This window comes from Crinia signifera, chromosome 1 (genome assembly GCF_055691185.1).
Source record: "Crinia signifera chromosome 1, ASM5569118v1, whole genome shotgun sequence".
NCBI classification, from domain to species: domain Eukaryota; kingdom Metazoa; phylum Chordata; class Amphibia; order Anura; family Myobatrachidae; genus Crinia; species Crinia signifera.
Genome location: NC_139217.1, coordinates 451,733,703 through 451,753,232, shown reverse-complemented (window position 1 = coordinate 451,753,232; position 19,530 = coordinate 451,733,703). Strand labels below are relative to the sequence as shown.

Below are 19,530 nucleotides of genomic sequence, written 5' to 3'. Positions count from 1 at the left end.
AAGGTGTGTACACACGGGGGAGATATATTGCTAGCAATATATTGCTTGCAATATATTGCTGAGTAATATATTGCTCAGTGTACTTGCAATATATCTCCGCAATATATTTCTCAGCAATATATTGCTCAGTTTCCAGTTTTTCAGATGGACCAGCAATTTCCCCTGAAAATTGCTAGCAATTTTGACTAGATTTTTTTTACCCTCTATTTAAATTCATTTATGATTGACATGGGTTGTGGGAAGTCCTTCTGGAAGGGAATAAAAGTGTATATGGTGTATAGGGATGCCAATCCCGGGGCATTTTTTCAATCCCGGGATTCGGGATTGAAAAATGCTCAATCCCGGGATTCCCGGGATCCCGGGATTCCTGGGATCCCGGGATTGGCTTCCCTAGCCGTGAGCGCTGGGTGGGTGGGCGGGTGGCCGGCCGTGAGCGCTGGGTGGGCGGGCGGCCGTGAGCGCTTGGTGGGCGGGCGGGTGGCCGGCCGAGAGCGCTGGGCGGGCGGGCGGCCGAGGCGGATGTGCGGCTGTGCCCTGCGCAGCGTGACCTCGCAGCGTGACCTCGTCACACTGCGCACTGTGGGGCATTGGAGAAGCCGGGCAGCGTCTGAGTGCTCAGACGCTGCCCGGCATTAAACTGCGCATCCCGAAATCCCGGGATTGGAAATTCCAATCCCGGGATTGAAATCCCGGCGTTTTGGGGCCAAATCCCGGGATCCCGCCGATCCCGGGATTGGCCACCCTAATGGTGTATATACAGATGTAGCAGGGGTCATCTTTGTAGGGGCAGGATAATCTAGCGGCAGCAGCCGCTAGTGCCCCGCTCCTGCCAGGGGTGTGGGGGCACAAGACGGCCGTGCGGCCCCTGCCACCCCGACACCAATGCCCACTTCATTTATATTGAGCCCACAAACTATTGGTGTGGGGCAGCATGGTAATGCTCATGCTGCCCACCGATGGTGCAAATCACCATCGATGGGCAGCATGAACATAATCATGCTGCCCGACACCAATGCCCCCTTCATTTTTTTTCATGTCACATACTATTGGTGTGGGGCAGCATGGTAATGCTCATGCTGCCCACCGATGGTGCAAATCACCATCGATGGGCAGCATGAACATAATCATGCTGCCCGACACCAATGCCCCCTTCATTTTTTTTCATGTCACATACTATTGGTGTGGGGCAGCATGGTAATGCTCATGCTGCCCACCGATGGTGCAAATCACCATCGATGGGCAGCATGAACATAATCATGCTGCCCAACACCAATGCCCTCTAAAGACAGCCTATGCACTGACTGGTGCGGCTGTGCGGCACGCAGGAGGTGTTGGTGCTGGCACAGTGGGGGGGAGTTTTGCGCAGCAGCTTCTGTGCTGTATGCGCGGGCAGGGACAGAGGAGGAAGCAGGGGGAGGCCGTGTGTCACGCTGTGACAGGGAGGGTGGGCGGGTCCCGGCCGGCGTGTCACGCTGTGACAGGGAGGGTGGGCGGGTCCCGGCCGGCGTGTCACGCTGTGACAGGGAGGGTGGGCGGGTCCGCAGGTCCCGGCCGGCGCTGGACGTAGTAGGTGTCGCTTGTCGCTGGTACACAGTGCTTTGTGCACCAGCGACCAGCAATTTTTAGGGAGAATCGGAGGAGCAAGCTCCTGCGACCAGCGACCATGAAGGGCTGGCCGCGGGAGCGCGCTCCCAGCCATTTATCGCTGGCTGCACATGAAATCACTGGCAATATGGTCACTGAGCGACCATTTTGCCAGCGATTTCATGACTAATTGCAGCAGTGTGTACGCACCATATCTCTATAAAGAGATATACTGCATTCAGTTATTAATGAACACAGGGGGTTATTTTGGGGGAGATTCCCTAAACTAAAAATGCGGTAAAAACCCCGTTATCAGGGTTTTTACCGCATTTTGGGATGCTCTAAGCATCCCCCGCCGGGTTACCGCGACGGGGGGGCTTCGCCAGAAAAATCTGGCGATGCCCCATAGAAGCCTATGGGCTTCTAACGCGGCATATTTATTAAAGCTATTTTGAGGGAAACAGATTTTTTCACGGGATCCCCACATATCCTAAGCTCTAACCTCTAAATGCAACAAGGAGAGACCGCCACAGGAGATCTCTCAGACCGCACTTAAAAACCGGTATTTTGCCAATTTTTAACCATTTCAAAACGGTAATCTGTGCGGTCTGAAAGGTGTAGAACCACTTTAACATTTTAAAAAAGCGGTTTTTAAAAAATGGTTAAAATGGAGGGTCCTACCCGTTTCAGACCCGATATTTTGGCATCAAAATCGGGTCTGAAACAGTATTTGTGACCCAGCCAATGAGCGGACCCAGCGCAGTGAATATTTAATGAGTGATTATTAAATATTCACTGCACTCCCCCCCCCCGCACGGGGTAACCAAACCCCCATCCCCCCCCCCCCCCCTCCTTATAAGAAAAGTGACTTTCGGAAAATGGCTGCCCCCATACGAAAGACAGTTTTTTAAACTGATTTTCCTATGGGGCAGCCATTTTCCGAAAGACCCTTTTTTTTTTCATAATTGCATCGGTCCACACTGCCGGGATCTTCAACGCAGGAGGTACCGGCTGCAAGGGGGGGGGGGGGGGGTCTTAAACACATTGGTGGGGGGGGGGGGGGGTTTCTTAACCACATTGGGGTGTGTGTGTTAGCCCGCGGGGGGGGGGGGGGGGGGTGTTAACCCACAGGGGGGGGGGGGGTTTGTGTGTGTTAACCCACGGGGGGGTGTTTGTGTGCTAAAGACTGCACTGACTTTGACCCTGTATTTGGAAAGTTTCCAAAAACGGGTCTGCCAGTGTCAAAAAAACGACACTTAAACGGTACTATACCGTTTAAGAGATGCGATGTGAAAGGGGTTTTACCTGGCAGACCCGTTTTTGGAAACGTTTTCAGATACAGGGTCAAAGCCAGTTATGCGGTCTGAAAGCAGCATTACTTCTGCCATGTCTCCTCCATTTCCATACTTTATATAGCGGCTGCTATGCACGTTGGACTTACCAAGCGCCATCAGCTAATGCCATCTAAAAATGATGTTTGCCCATAGTAACCTATTAATGGGCTACATTTTCTTAAAAATTTACTTGAGAGGGCTGATGGCCGCCCAGTGTACTATGCGTGCCAATGCTGAATCCGAAAGCACAATGATAGTGGTAGCATTTTAAATTCCAGGGTTATTGTATAATGAGTCGACAGTGTCTAGGTCGACAGACGCTAGATCGACCACTAATGGTCAACAGTGACTAGGTCGACACTTATAAATGGTCAACATACCCTAGGTTGACATTGACAGAAGGATGACACAAGCAAAAGGTAGACATTGACTTGGTTGACACTGAAAAGGTCAGCACAAGTTTTTCAAGTTTTTTTTTCGTCTATGGCGACATATGTCAACACAAACTACGTCCACTTGTCCTGCTTCGGGCATGGTGCTTTGCGGCGCTCACCACACTGTTATAATCTAACTGCATGCCCACTTGGATGGTAATGTATGAACCAAGTCAGTCTAATTACAAAAAAAAACACAAAAAACTTGTGTCAACCTTTTCAGTGTCGACCATGTCAATGTCGACATTTAGCTTGTGTCAACCTTCGGTCAATGTCGACCTACGGTATGTCGATAATTTATAGGTGTTGAACTAGTCACTGTTGACCATTAGTCATGGACTTAAGGTGCCCATACACTAGTAAGATTTATCTTCAGATCTGTCTGGTTGGAACAAAAACATGGTTATGGATGAGTGACAGTTTGGCAATTTTCCAGCATTTCCAAGCAAATGGTCAACTGTCATTTGCTCTCATCCATAACCATGTTTTTGTTCTAACCAGCCAGATCTGAAGATAAATCTGCGTGTGTATGGCCACCTTTAGATGTTTTCGACCCAGATCTATCTATCTATCATCTATCTATCTTTCTACAGTATCTATCACCTATCTATCATCTATCTATCTATCTATCTATCTATCTATCATCTATCTATCTATAGTATCTATCATCTATCTATCATCTATGTATGTATCTATCTATCTATCTATCTAGCATCTATCTACAGTATCTATCAACTATCTATATACTGTATCTATCATCTATCTATCTATCTATCTATCTACAGTATCGATCATCTATCTATCTATCTATCTATCTATCTATCTATCTATCTATCTATCTATCTATCTATCTATCTACAGTATCGATCATATATCTATCTATCTATCTACAGTATCTATCATCTATCTATCTATCTATCTATCTTTCTATCTATCTATCTATCTATCTATCTATCTATCTATCTACAGTATCTACCATCTATCTATCTACAGTATCGATCATCTATCTATCTATCTATCTATCTATCTATCATCTATCTATCTACAGTATCGATCATCTATCTATCATCTATCTATCTATCATCTATCTATCATCTATCTATCTATCTACAGTATCGATCATCTATCTATCTATCTATCTATCTATCTACAGTATCTATCATATATCTATCTACCTATCTATCTATCTATCTATCTATCTACAGTATCTATCTATCTATCTATCTATCTATCTATCTATCTACAGTATCTATCTATCTATCTATCTACAGTATCTATCTGTCTATCTATCTACAGTATCTATCTATCTATCTACAGTATCTATCATCTATCTATCTACAGTATCGATCATCTATCTATCTATCTACAGTATCTATCATCTATCTATCTACAGTATCGATCATCTATCTATCATCTATCTATCATCTATCTATCATCTATCTATCTATCTATCTATCTACAGTATCGATCATCTATCTATCTATCTATCTATCTATCTATCTATCTATCTATCTACAGTATCTATCATATATCTACCTATCTATCTATCTATCTATCTACAGCAGGGGTCTTCAACCTTTACGACAGTGTGGGCCACATTAAAAAATCCAACGAAGCCCGAGGGCCACTAATCTCTACTGCGGTATTTAGCACAGCTCTTCCTAGACAGACATCACAGTCCCCATAAAGCACAGCCCTTTATAGATAGACAGCACAGCCCCCGCATACATAGTTGGCACAGCTGCCCATACACATAAACCCCACCTCCAAAATATAGTCAGCACCAGGGCTATTTCTAGACAATTAGGGTCCCAGTGCGAACAGAAAAAAAATGCAGCTCCCCCATACATAATATATTGAAGAAATTGCGCGCCCCAAAAAGGTGTGTCCTAATTCTAAGGGGCATTGTCTAATTATAAGAGTGTGAACTAGCAGGAAAACCATTACCTGACATCTCACTTTTGCAACCTGCATGACCAGACATTGGTTACAGCAGGAATGGTTGTTGTCTTTCCTCGCTTAAGTTGGCTGGCTAAAGGCCGCACAGTGACATATAAACATGAAGGCCCACACAGTGACCTAGTACTCCTCACAAATCAAGCCCAAACAATGACAGGCTACTTAAATCAATATACACTGTTTATCCGTAATGCCCATTACACATTATGCCACACACCATGATGCCCATTACACATTATGCCACACACCATGATGCCCATTACACATTATGCCACACACCATGATTCACCTCTGGTGTGTCCCACGTGCAAAGGAGACTAGCGCGGAAGTTTTTTTTTTTACATGGCAATGACACGTGGCGGGCCACTCAAAACAACTCAGCGGGCCACTTGTGGCCCACGGGCCATGGGTTGAAGACCCCTGATCTACAGTATCTATCATATATCTACCTACCTATCTATCTATCTATCTATCTATCTACAGTATCTATCATATATCTACCTATCTATCTATCTACAGTATCTATCTATCTATCTATCTATCTATCTATCTATCTATCTATCTATCTATCTATCTATCTATCTATCTATCTACCTATCTACAGTATCTATCTATCTATCTATCTATCTATCTATCTATCTATCTAATTATCTATCTATCTACAGTATCTATCTGTCTATCTATCTACAGTATCTATCTATCTATCTATCATCTATCTATCTATCTATCTATCTATCTATCTACAGTATCTATCATCTATCTATGTACAGTATCGATCATCTATCTATCTATCTACAGTATCTATCATCTATCTATCTACAGCAGGGTTCGCCAACCCGTCGCTCGCGAGCGACGGGTAGCTCGCCGGGACCTTTCCAGTAGCTCGGGGCTGTTTAAGTGACCTCCTGCCGCGTAGCGGTACCTTGCTTGACGGCAGGAGGTCAGAAAGTGTTTTAATGCTGCGTCCTCCTGACGTCCCCAGCGCACTTTCTTCATCCTCACTTGGCGGCAAGAGGTCTCTGAATGTGACTTCATGCCGCGTCCTCCTGACGTCCCCAGCGCACGTTCTCATCGACGCCACGGCCACAGCCTCTGCTCAGCGTGATTGATGTCTGCTCCGGTCCTGCGCCACAGCCTCTGCTCAGACTTACATGAGGTAAAAAAAAAATGAAAACTGTGTGCGCACAGTGTGTGGGGCATATGTATAATGGAGCATCACAGTGGGGCACATGTATAATGGAGCATCACAGTGGGGCATATGTATACTGGAGCATCACAGTGGGGCACATGTATAATGGAGCATCACAGTGGGGCACATGTATAATGGAGCATCACAGTGGGGAATATGTATAATGGAGCATCACAGTGGGGCACATGTATAATGGAGCATCACAGTGGGGCATATGTATAATGGAGCATCACAGTGGGGCACATGTATAATGGAGCATCACAGTGGGGCATATGTATAATGGAGCATCACAGTGGGGCACATGTATAATGGAGCATCACAGTGGGGCACATGTATAATGGAGCATCACAGTGGGGCATATGTATTATGGAGCATCACAGTGGGGCATATGTATTATGGAGCATCACAGTGGGGCATATGTATTATGGAGCATCACAGTGGGGCATATGTATAACGGAGCATCACAGTGGGAAATATGTATAATGGAGCATCACAGTGGGGAATATGTATAATGGAGCATCACAGTGGAGCATTACAGTGGGGCATATGTATTATGGAGCATCACAGTGGGGCATATGTATAATGGAGCATCACGATGTGGGGCATATGTATAATGGGCATCACGGTGTGCGGCATATGTATAATGGGCATCACGATGTGGGGCATATGTATAATGGACATCATGTGTGTGGCATATGTTAAATTCAGCGTCACGCTGTGGGATGTTTGCATAATGGAGCGTCACGTTGTGGGGCATATGTACTGTATAATGGGCATATGTATAATGGGCATCATGTGTGTGGCATATGTATAATGGAGCATCACAGTGCGGGGCATATGTATAATGGGCATCACAGTATGCGGCATAGGTATAATGGGCATCAAAGACTGCACTATTGGGGTCATATGTGTATCACATCTCCATTTTCCATGGCCGCACCACATGTGGCTACAGCTCTTAGAGAGCTGACCATGCCCTCAAAAAATGGGGGATGTAGCCTCGCAGGAGTTCCACGGTAGTAGGTGAACCCTCTAATTTTGGGCGCGTGCCTTCGGCACGCGCAGATGTCTCCTCTGCCTCGTGTTGGGAGGTATGTTTGTGACATATTGGACATTGCAGTGTGTGGCATAAGGTGTCAGGGGCATTACGGTGTGTGGCATAATGTGTAAAGGGCATTTTTTGGGATATTATGCAGGTTTTACATTTTTTTTAAATTTAGTAGCTCTTCGGGCGGTTTATTTTGTCGCGAGTAGCTCCCACCCCGAAAAAGGTTGGAGACCACTGATCTACAGTATCGATCATCTATCTATCATATATCTACCTATCTATCTATCTATCTATCTATCTATCTATCTATCTATCTATCTATCTATCTATCTATCTACAGTATCTATCTGTCTATCTATCTACAGTATCTATCTATCTATCTATCATCTATCTATCTATCTATCTATCTATCTATCTACAGTATCTATCATCTATCTATCTACAGTATCAATCATCTATCTATCATCTATCTATCTATCTGAGAATTCACAGCTAGATAAAAGGTTCCATTTATTAAAAATGATGAGTGCAATGATGAAAGAAACCCAAATTTTCTACTGACGTCCATAATGTAGACTGAGGGGGCAATCCAATTAGGTGCAAGTTATCTCATGAAACTCACAGACATTCGCACCCATAAGCGATCCAGCGAATTCTCCAAACCTTAATAAAAATACCTATTTGCAGTACTCAGAGCAGGAATTTGCAAATTGTCAGCCATACTGTATGTGATGTGAGAGAAGTGAATGAAGAAGAGGAATGACCCTCTTGGACCCCAGATAAGTGACCATTTCATTAGCAGAGTCATATAGAGGGATGTTAGCGGATAACAGGAAGACACTAGACACTTTTAAAAGGCGTCGAAAATGAAAAATGATTTAAAAAAATGCATTCATTATTTTTATTATATAGCAACTGTCATTGCCAGCACTTTTTTTTTTAAACATAGTAGCCCCAATAAAGTAACACCGCCGCCGGCTGCGGCAGCACCAGTAACCCTCATGGGAGAGTGTTCATCCCCCCGTCCTCTCCTACCCTTCCTGTTCCCACATCCCGCTCCACCTTTGCCTACCCACAAGCTGGTCAGTTTTTACCGGGGGATGAGACGTACAACAGCACGGGGCACTGCACGGCTCATCCCGCAATGTCATTAGCCCGGCCCCCACAGCTTATGGGCCCATAGCTCTTTCCATGTGGCACAATGTCAATTTTAACTCATTCTGTGTGACATAATGTGAATTTTAGCTCTTTCCTTGTGGCATAATGTGAATTTTAGCTCTTTCCTTGTGGCATAATGTGAATTTTAGCTCTTTACGTGTGGCATAATGTGAATTTTAGCTCTTTCCTTGTGGCATAATGTGAATTTTAGCTCGTTACGTGTGGCATAATGTGAATTTTAGCTCTTTCCGTGCCGCATAATGTGAAATTGTCGTAATTCCCTGTGGCATAATGTGAATTTTGAATCATTCTGTGTGGCAGAATGTGTAAGGGGCATATTGCATTAGGAGAGGAATATTTTGCACAGGAAGAGATGCTGGTAGATCACCGGTAAGTCAGTGTACAAAAAGTAGATCCCATGGGTGACATTCTATGGGATGAGATAATCTGACTTTGGCGAATTTTATCGCAAAAACGGCCGTTTTCGCACTTTTTCCCGAATTCGCATATTTAATGAGATGCGAAAATCGGCAAAAAGTGCGGTTTTGCCGCGAAATCGCACTTTTTAGAAGTGCGATTTTTAGTTTTCGCCAGAACTCGCATCCAGATGTTTTCACATTGAAAAGTATACAATTCGCATATTTAATGAGATGCGAATTTGAAAAATGTGTCTAAAAATCTCAAAAAAATCAGACCAGGTTCTGATATGCGATTTGGCCAGAACCCTGCACAGATCATAGAGATCTGTGCATGGCCCTGTGTTAAAAAATGTGGAAAAGTGTTTTTTGACAAAAAAATTGCGTGGGGTCCCCCCTCCTGAGCATAACCAGCCCCGGGCTCATTGAGCCGGGGCTGGTTCCAAAAATACGGGGGACAAAAAGCATAGGGGTCCCCCGTATTTCTGAAACCAGCCCCGGACTCTTGGACCGGTCCTGGTTCCAAAAATACGGGGGACAAAAAATCTGGGGGTCCCCCGTATTTTGAAACCAGCACCGGGCTCCAACAGCCCTCGGTGTCATGCCACAGCCGGGGGACACTTTTTATATAAGGTCCCCCGGCCGAAACATGAGCACCGTGGCTGGTCAGCCTTGGACGGGGTACCTGGAGGAGTGGGGACCCCCCCATAAAGGGGTCCCCCCCCCAGGCTTCACCCGTCCAGGGCTGAAGCCCGGGGCTGTCACCGGCGTCCGTGGCCAGTGGACGCCGGCCTGATAGTGTTAAATCTTCCATACATAACATTGCTTGATACAGAAGAACTACAAGTGCCAGCAGACCTCCCCCGCATGCGTGGACTTGGAGAACCACAAGTCCCAGCATGCGGGGCATTAATGGGCCCGCTGGGACTTGTAGTCCACCTGTAAAAAGAATGTTACAAAAAACACACACACACAGAGCAGTAAAACTTTATTACACACACACCTCACTTTTACACCGCTATACATACCGATCCAGGATCCAGCGCTGGTCTCTCTGCAGCAGAGCCGGACAGCCCGCACTGACAGCGGGCTGAACCGGCTTCCTCCGATGCAGCTAACAGCTTCTGTCGCGCTGTCCCAGCGCTACAGAGGCTGAGAGCGTGATTGGCCGATGCGTCTCCATGGAGACGCATAGCTCAGCCCTGATTGGCTGAGCTATGCGTCTCCATGGAGACGCATAAGCCAAAGACGCTCTCAGCCTCTGTAGCGCTGGGACAGCGCTACAGAGGCTGTTAGCGGCATCGGAGAGAGCCGGTTGTCCCCGCTGTCAGTGCGGGGGTAGCCGGCTCTGCAGCAGAAGGGAGACCAGCGCTGGATCCTGGATCGGTGAGTATATTGTTGTAAAAGTGAGGTGTGTGTGTTTGTGTATAATAAAGTTTTACTTCTCTGTGTATGTGTTTTTTTAACATTCTTTTTACAGGTGGACTACAAGTCCCAGCGGGCCCATTAATGCCCCGCATGCTGGGACTTGTGGTTCTCCAAGTCCCAGCATGCGGGGGAGGTCTGCTGGCACTGTATCAAGCAATGTTATGTATGGAAGATTTAACACTATCAGGCCGGCGTCCACTGGCCACGGACGCCGGTGACAGCCCCGGGCTTCAGCCCTGGACGGGTGAAGCCTGGGGAAGGGGGGGGGGACCCCTTTATGGGGGGGTCCCCACTCCTCCAGGTACCGCGTCCAAGGCTGACCAGCCACGGTGCTCATGTTTCGGCCGGGGGACCTTATATAAAAAGTGTCTCCCGGCTGTGGCATGACACCGAGGGCTGTTGGAGCCCGGTGCTGGTTTCAAAATACGGGGGACCCCCAGATTTTTTGTCCCCCGTATTTTTGGAACCAGGACCGGTCCAAGAGTCCGGGGCTGGTTTCAGAAATACGGGGGACCCCTATGCTTTTTGTCCCCCGTATTTTTGGAACCAGCCCCAGCTCAATGAGCCCGGGGCTGGTTATGCTCAGGAGGGGGGACCCCACGCCATTTTTTTTTTTTGATGAACAAAAAATCGCACATTTCCTTAAATTCGCACATTTTCATGCCTAAAATTCGCACATTATCGCACCTAATCGCACTTTTCATTCCGGAATTCGCACCTCATTAAATATGCGAATTCGCGGCAAAAATCCGATATTAAAAAAGTGCGATAATGGGCGATTTTGAAAGTGCGAAAAAATCTCATCCCATAGAATGTCACCCCTGGTTACAAAAGTCCGGCCACCCCTGTTCTAGTGACTCATGTATGATTGCCATCACCTGTGGGGAGCTAGGTAATAGATAAGGAACAGAGCATTTTCTCCCTCATGGAGAGGGTCAGGTAGGCAAGTATGAGAAAGGCGTGTTGCGGACGTGATTGCATATACAGACTCTTAGAGGTCTATGTACTAAGATTAAGAAAAAGATAAAGCGGACAGAGATAAAGTACCAGCCAATCAGCTCCTAACTGTCATGTGTGTTTAAAATGACATTTAGGAGCTGGTTGGTACTTGCTCTCCGTACACTTTATCTATATCCAAAGCTTAGTACACAGGGGAAGTGCTGACACCAGAATCTATGGTAAGAGATGCTAGAGTGGTCGCAGCAGCCTGCCCCTCAGAATCAGGCTTTCTTTGTAGAGAATCGAATGACAAATATTCAGCCTAAATGTTAAGGTGTGCACACACGGTGCGATTTGGTCACTGAGCGATGTTGCCTTATTATCACTCAGCGATATACATCACTCAGTGATCGTATCGCTGTACCGTTTTTTTTCCAGGGACCAGCAAATTTCACCTGACAAGTCAAAATCTCAGGAGCATGTTCCTGCAACCGGCGACCAGCAAAGGGCTGGTTGTGGGAGCGCGCTCCTAGCGGTATTGCCCTGAGAACTGGGGCGATATGGTCTCTCAGCGACCATTTAGCCAGCACTTCTGGCTAATATCGCCTTGTGTGTACAGGGCTTAACAGTGGACCTGGGAAGGGTATATAATAAAAACAAATAGCATGGGCTCATTTTTACTTTATTTGTGGACAATGCGGGAGAACCACAATAATATATCATATACGTAAATCACTTGAATTAGAATGTCTGACTGAAGCTCAAAACACGTGCAATATATATTTTGCTATCCAGGTGGTGGGAAGCAATTTTTAGGCGTGGATACATCAACACGCCAGACGCCTGCAGCTCTTTTTATTTTTTTATTTGCACATTATATATACATACAACTTTATTCATATAAATACAAAACATTTTTTTACTCTAGTAAATTTTAATGAGCGCCTAATATTTGTGTTTTTTTACTCTGTATATATGGCCACAATATGAGGGTGTTGGAGGATACTGGTGAAAAAAGGAGGGACAATAGTAAGAATCACATTACTGTGCCTGATCCTCCTCTGGGCATGCTTCATAGCCGTATTTTCCTCATCTCCCGAGAGGGCCCGAAAATCGTGTAACAGTCCGGGCCACCCAGAAAAGTGGGCAAGTCTCCTGCAACCTTCCTAAACCCCCACACATGGAAGAAAAGTAGACGGCTCAATGATGTGAAGATGATTCACTTTGAAGCGCATCAACGTAGTCCGGCCCCTGCTTTGAAACGCATCATTGTAGTCCGGCCCCTGCTTTGAAACGCATCACCATAGTCCGGCCCCTGCTTTATAATGCCAGGGCGGGGTTGCGATGGCCTGGTTGCATCTCCACTGATCACTCATCAGAACCACGCCCCCTTTTGTGCTGCCCTCCCTCACAGAAACAGCAGTCATAAATTCAACAAGTACTGTATGCCCCTCGCAGATACCCAGCTAATATAGAGTGTGGAGTAATACCATGTCACTCTCTCCCACATAATTGCCTTCGTACATCATCTTTCCTTTATAGACCGTGTGACCCCGGTACAGAGGTAATATTACAAACCGGCAGCTGCACGCTGCTAATTTTGTTTGCGTTTCCCAGGAGAGCGCAGCAGTTTCCTGATGAGAACCCGGAATAATGTCACAATGAGGTAGAGCGTTACAGCGAGACAGACGGTGATGAATACAATGACATCCAGCATGTACTGCTGATACCAGGGCTGCTGATAAGCATAGGGACGAAGATGGCCGCCTCCTCCTGACTGGATGATGTGTTCCACCCACCGTAATAACTGCTGATCTGGAGGGAACGGAGCAGACTTCCTGATGGCGCTCAGCTTCATTGCTGCTGCTTTATAGCTGTGGAGAACAAGAGTTACTAATATCAAATACAGAACCTGAACACCTGACATCAGATCGGATCTCTATGCTTCGGTCCTGTGCCCAGATGAGCAGCAGCCTAATAATGACATCTATGTGATGGTGACTAAAATGCTCTATTATGGTGGTGGCAAGAATGCTATCTGTATTGTATAGCTGCCACTTCATTGTTCTCTTTATTGTATGATGGTCACTAGGATACTCTATGCATTGTATGACATACACTGGGGTGCTCTCTTTATTGTATGTCGGTCACAGGAGTACTTTCTAAATTGTATTCCAGGCACTAAAATGCTTGCTTATTGTATGGCAGGCACTGGGATGCCATTTGTATTGTATGGTTGTCACTGAGATGCAATTTGTATTGTATGGTGGTAAAATCCGCCACTGTAGTGAAGCCAGATGCAATCTGTGAGACTGCACTGGCTTCACTGTGATTGGCAGTGACTTCCAATTGGAAGTCCGACCTGCCAGTCACAAAGGCAGTCCCATTGGGAGGTGTTCCCTCCCTCCTGGACACCTTTGTGCGGGCTGCCGTGCAAAAACGGCAGATGCGCATGCCCGGTGCCTGTAACTTACATTGTACAGGCGCCGGGACCAAGATTGCTTCTATGGGCTGTTGCCCAAGCAGCCCATAGAAGTTGGCTGCATGCGCGATACATGTGTGTACTGCGCATGCGCCAGTCCCGGCGCCTGTCAATCATCACAGCACAGGCGCCGGGACGGGAGAGGAGGCAGCAGCAGCGGCGGCAACAGGGGGAGGGGTGTGCCTGAATCGTGGCACCCCCGCTGCGGCCAGAGGCAGCCCCTCCCCCAATAAGGTACGAGCCGCCGCTGAGATTAAAGGTTACAGGCAAGGGTGTCTCAAGAGAGGAGGAAGCCCAGGTACAGCCTCCTCAGCCGGTCCCCCTCCTATCTGCCGGGAGTAGCGCCAGGAGCAGTAGGGTCTGAGCGCTGTAGTACCAATCCCAATTACCTGAATGTACTAAAAGGCTTTGGGAGCAAGTTTTGTGAAAAACTGCTCCAAACCCTTCAATTCGCATTTTCTTAAAGCAGCTCGCATTTTCCAGATGTATAATGGGAAATGTGATCTGGCCAAATAAAAAAGAAAAGAGAAAAAAATAATCACATTTAGCCCTGTGATAATAAGGCCAGCTTCAGCTCAGATGTGAATTTTGGGCTTCTGTACAGCTTTCTCTGTTCAAATCTGCACCTAGGCAGAGAAGTACAGTACCAGGGGGTCACAGGAGAAGGCAACCCAAAGACCAGCAATGCTGCAGGAGCCAATCTCTGGGGGTTGGTAAGTATATCAGTGGTGAAGGGAGGGTTGCAGTGTGGGGGGGAAGAGGAGAAGAGGGGTGCTGGTGGCAGCGATGGAAGCACATGCCCAGTACAGCTCAATGTCCTGCTCATGCGCAACCCCCACCATGTCTACCTCTTCTCTATGTCCCCACCGTGTCTATATCTCCTCTTTGTCCCCACCATGTCTACCTCTCCTCTATGTCCCACACCGTGTCTACCTCTCCTCTATGTCCCCGCTGTGTCTACCTCTCCTCTATGTCCCCGCCATGCCTACCTCTCCTTTTTGTCCCCGCCGTGTCTACCTCTCCTCTATGTACCAACCGTGTCTACCTCTCCTCTATGTACCCACCGTGTCTACCTCTCCTCTATGTCCTCGCATGTCTACCTCTCCTCTATGTCCCCACCATGTCTACCTCTCCTCTATGTCCCTGCCGTGTCTACCTCTCCTCTATGTCCCCGCCGTGTCTACCTCTCCTCTATGTCCCCGCCGTGTCTACCTCTCCTCTATGTCCCCGTCGTGTCTACCTCTCCTCTATGTCCCCACCATGTCTACCTCTCCTCTATATCCCTGCCGTGTCTACCTCTCCTCTATGTCCCCGCCGTGTCTACCTCTCCTCTATGTCCCCGCCGTGTCTACCTCTCCTCTATGTCCCCGTCGTGTCTACCTCTCCTCTATGTCCCCACCATGTCTACCTCTCCTCTATATCCCTGCCGTGTCTACCTCTCCTCTATGTCCCCGCCGTGTCTACCTCTCCTCTATGTCCCCGTCATGTCTACCTCTCCTCTATGTCCCCACCGTGTCTACCTCTCCTTTATGTCCCCACCATGTCTACCTCCCCTCTATGTCCCCACCGTGTCTACCTCTCCTCTATGTCCCCACCGTCTCTACCTCTCCTCTATGTCCCCGCGTGTCTACCTCTCCTCTATGTCCCCAACATGTCTACCTCTCCTCTATGTCCCCACCATGTCTACCTCCCCTCTATGTCCCCACCGTGTCTACCTCTCCTCTATGTCCCCACCGTGTCTACCTCTCCTCTATGCCCTCGCGTGTCTACCTCTCCTCTATGTCCCTACCGTGTCTACCTCTCCTCTATGTCCCCGCTGTTTCTACCTCTCCTCTATGTCCCCACCGTGTCTACCTCTCCTCTATGTCCCCGCGTGTCTACCTCTCCTCTATGTCCCCAACATGTCTACCTCTCCTCTATGTCCCCACCGTCTCTACCTGTCCTCTATGTCCCCGCTGTGTCTACCTCTCCTCAATGTCCCCGCTGTGTCTACCGCTCCTTAATGTCCCTGCCGTATCTACCTCTGCTCTATGTCCCCACCATGGTTAGGATGGGGGGAGACAGCGCTTACATTGATGACAAAATAAGGTAAATTGTAAAAAGCAATTTAATAGTACAATACACATGCAAATTGATAAAATATAATAAAAGGCACACAAAGGTGGGGGAAGGGAAGGGAAATTTGGAAGCTGCAACCACTTGATGTATTCACCTTTTGAAAGTCCACAGTTCAGTGTGTGACTAGGAGATGAAAAGGAGAGGAATGACCTCTATGCCTGGCCAAAGCGGTGTCTCGCTGCTACTTCCTCCAATTTAGTGTTGGGGGTAACAGTCCTCCCAGTTGGAATATCAGAAGTAAAGGTGGAGTATCCGCAGGGTAACCCCGGGTGGGTGTTTAGATAGGCTGGCTTGCCTTCCAATGGATGTTAACCTCACTCCGGTCGATTGGCTGTAGGTGAAGGCAAAGCTGGGTCTCCTGTCAACTTGGTAGGTGGTCGGTGATAGTGGCTGGATGGCAGCAGGGGTAGGTGGGCAATCAGGGTGCCTGGGCCAACGCGTTTCGCCGCTAAGAGCAGCTTTTTCAAGGTGGTTATTAGTAGGCACGGGTGGGGGTATATATACCTGAAGTAATGGGTCAGGCAGGTACACCTGTGTGCAAACAATTAACTTAACATTGTTAAGAAACCATTAAAAACATACCTTAATAGGAGCAGGAGACAAAGCTTAGTATATATGAAGTATGTAGATGTAGAAACGAGTATTGCTTACATGTTAAAACTGTTATTTAGTCTGAAGTGCTCCGACCGGCGTCATGGGACTTCCGGTTACGCACTTCCGGTATTCGCGTGGAGCGCATGTGGAACGCACAGCGCTGTTAGAACAGTGCTGTGCGAATACTGAAACGGAGAGGTACACCATAGTATATGGTGTAATAGAGCGTGGGTAATAAGTGATAGTTGTGTACGCATATTAAATAGCCGCACTGGAGATGTATGGCTATTAGGAAGCATTATGTTATGGCGGGTGCAACCAGGAACAGTGTCCCTTATTTGAGGGGAAACAAAGCTCTTCCTCTTTAGGGGCCTGATTCAGCTAGTTATCACATGCAATCCACTCGAAGTGAGGAACAAACTGGGACTTTATATAAAGCATACAATATCAACACTTATATATTGAGATTTAAGCAAGTGCTAACAAATAGTGGTAAATAGCGTTATCTAATAGATTGTAGTTAAATTATATGTAGATAGGAGCAGGTGCACGTACATATATTATCGGATACAGAAAAGAACCAGAACTATCTAAACACCCACCCGGGGTTACCCTGCGGATACTCCACCTTTACTTCTGATATTCCAACTGGGAGGACTGTTACCCCCAACACTAAATTGGAGGAAGTAGCAGCGAGACACCGCTTTGGCCAGGCATAGAGGTCATTCCTCTCCTTTTCATCTCCTAGTCACACACTGAACTGTGGACTTTCAAAAGGTGAATACATCAAGTGGTTGCAGCTTCCAAATTTCCCTTCCCTTCCCCCACCTTTGTGTGCCTTTTATTATATTTTATCAATTTGCATGTGTATTGTACTATTAAATTGCTTTTTACAATTTACCTTATTTTGTCATCAATGTAAGCGCTGTCTCCCCCCATCCTAACCATTGCATTCTCTATAGGGATTGACAACCCCTTTTTTGACAGCTGCTAGCAGTAACAACTCATACAGGCGCTCCTTCAGTTACCTTGGTAACTGCCTTTTTTTTATTGTTTTCTTAGTCGAGTGCGGGGCAGACAGTATGAGTTGTTTTGCTAACTTTGATGACAGAATGAGCAGGAGACAAGCTTATTTTTCCCGATGGGAACAACCTGTCTTTGAAAAAGACAATGCTAATTATGAATTAAGAGATGATTTTGTGAATTTGGAAAAACTGTTGAAAACCGAATTGAGACACTGGCTGGACAATACGAATTTACAAAAATATTTGGATAAAAATATCATTCCAAGAGGTTTGCGATTGTTCAAACTAGAGATGTGCACCGGCCACTTTTCGGGTTTTGGGTTTTGGGTTTTGGGTTCTGATTACCTTGAGGTTTTGGGTTCTAATGGGTTTTGGCAAAACACCTCCTAAGTGTTTTGTGTTTGGATTTATTTGGGTTTTGGGTTCTGATTTTTTTGTTAAAAAAGCCTAAAAACAGCAAAAATTGCAGAATTTTGTGTTTTTTTTGCTCCTACACTATATTGACCTCAATAACATTCATTTACACTCATTTCCAGTGTATTCTGAACACCTCACACCTCACAATATTGTTTTTATTGCCAAAGTTTGCACTGAGGTAGCTGGATAACTATGCTAAGCCACACAAGTGTGCGGCACAAACACGTGGCTCATGTAAGAGTGGCACTGCAGCGGCAGACATGATGGCAGTTTAAAAAAATAGGCCCATAAAAGATACCTATCTGGCTTGATCATGCACTGTTTACCATGTGCAGCCAAGGAGCGGTGGGCATTTTGTGCAGCACAGAGTTTGTCTGCAAGTGTGTAACTGTTTCGATCACTTTAACATCCAACAAGACCCCTATCTGGCTTGATTGTGTGATAATGTAATCTGATTGTTTAATTTTGTGATTATTATTCATTTATTATTACCAGTCGTCTCTTAAATCATTGCCTAATGGGTGTAGGGGAGTGGGCTAATCAATTTTAAGGTGGCAGATGGAAGATGTAATGTAATGTAAACCATCACTAGCATTGGTTGCAGCAGTGGCAGTAACTAACGGACCCGGCTGTGCAGATAAGGAGGAAGCTGACAGCGATGATGTCAAAGGGAGAGCCAGCGAACTGTTGCTCCATGCAGCGCTGGAAAACTTCGCTGCCCGTGGTGATGCCATAGGGCATGCGTAACCATCACTAGCATTGGTTGCAGCAGTGGCAGTAACTGATGGACCCGGCTGTGCAGATAAGGAGGATGCAGACAGCGATGATGTCAAAGGGAGAGCCAGCGAACTGTTGCTCCATGCAGCGCTGGAAAACTTCGCTGCCCGTGGTGATGCCATAGGGCATGCGTAGGAAGACGTAGCACCCAATAGGGGTCATGAAGGCAGTAAGCATGGAAGAGGCTCTGTCCAGAGGGATCTGCCAAAACCCACACTTGGCATTCAGGGTGCTAAAGACCGTTGCACCTGGCATGTCAGTGATCACCTGCTCGATGGTGCAGAGTGTGTATCTGTTTTGGTCAGTTTAATATTTCATAAGACCCCTATCTGTCTTGATTATGATTATGATTATTTTTATAATTAATTTCATCTGATTTTTAATTTGGTGATTCATTTATTATTTATTATTACCATTCGTCTCGTCAATCATTGCCTAATGGGTGGAGTGGAGGGGGCTAATCAATGACTAGGTGGCAGCTGGAAGAGTTCTATCTGGCTGCGACTTCTGTAACTCTATTGATCGCTAGGGTGGATTCAGGTGATCTGGCTCGCTAGGCGGGTGTTCCCTTTGCTCACTGCTTCACATGCGTCCCTTGTGAAGCTGTGCGCTCTGTCGAGGAGGATGT

General features: G+C 46.6%; 1 protein-coding gene across 1 annotated transcript in view; it reads right to left on the bottom strand.

The window, feature by feature from the left end:
• Positions 1-12,347: 12,347 nt before the first annotated feature.
• LOC146021076 (UDP-glucuronosyltransferase 3A1-like) overlaps positions 12,348-19,530 on the bottom strand; it is a 35,776-nt gene continuing 28,593 nt past the window's right edge. The window contains exon 6 of the mRNA XM_083154880.1: positions 12,348-13,352. Within this exon, the coding sequence (XP_083011006.1) occupies positions 13,084-13,352 (269 nt within the window). The 3' untranslated portion in view covers positions 12,348-13,083. The remainder of the gene's footprint in view (positions 13,353-19,530) is intronic.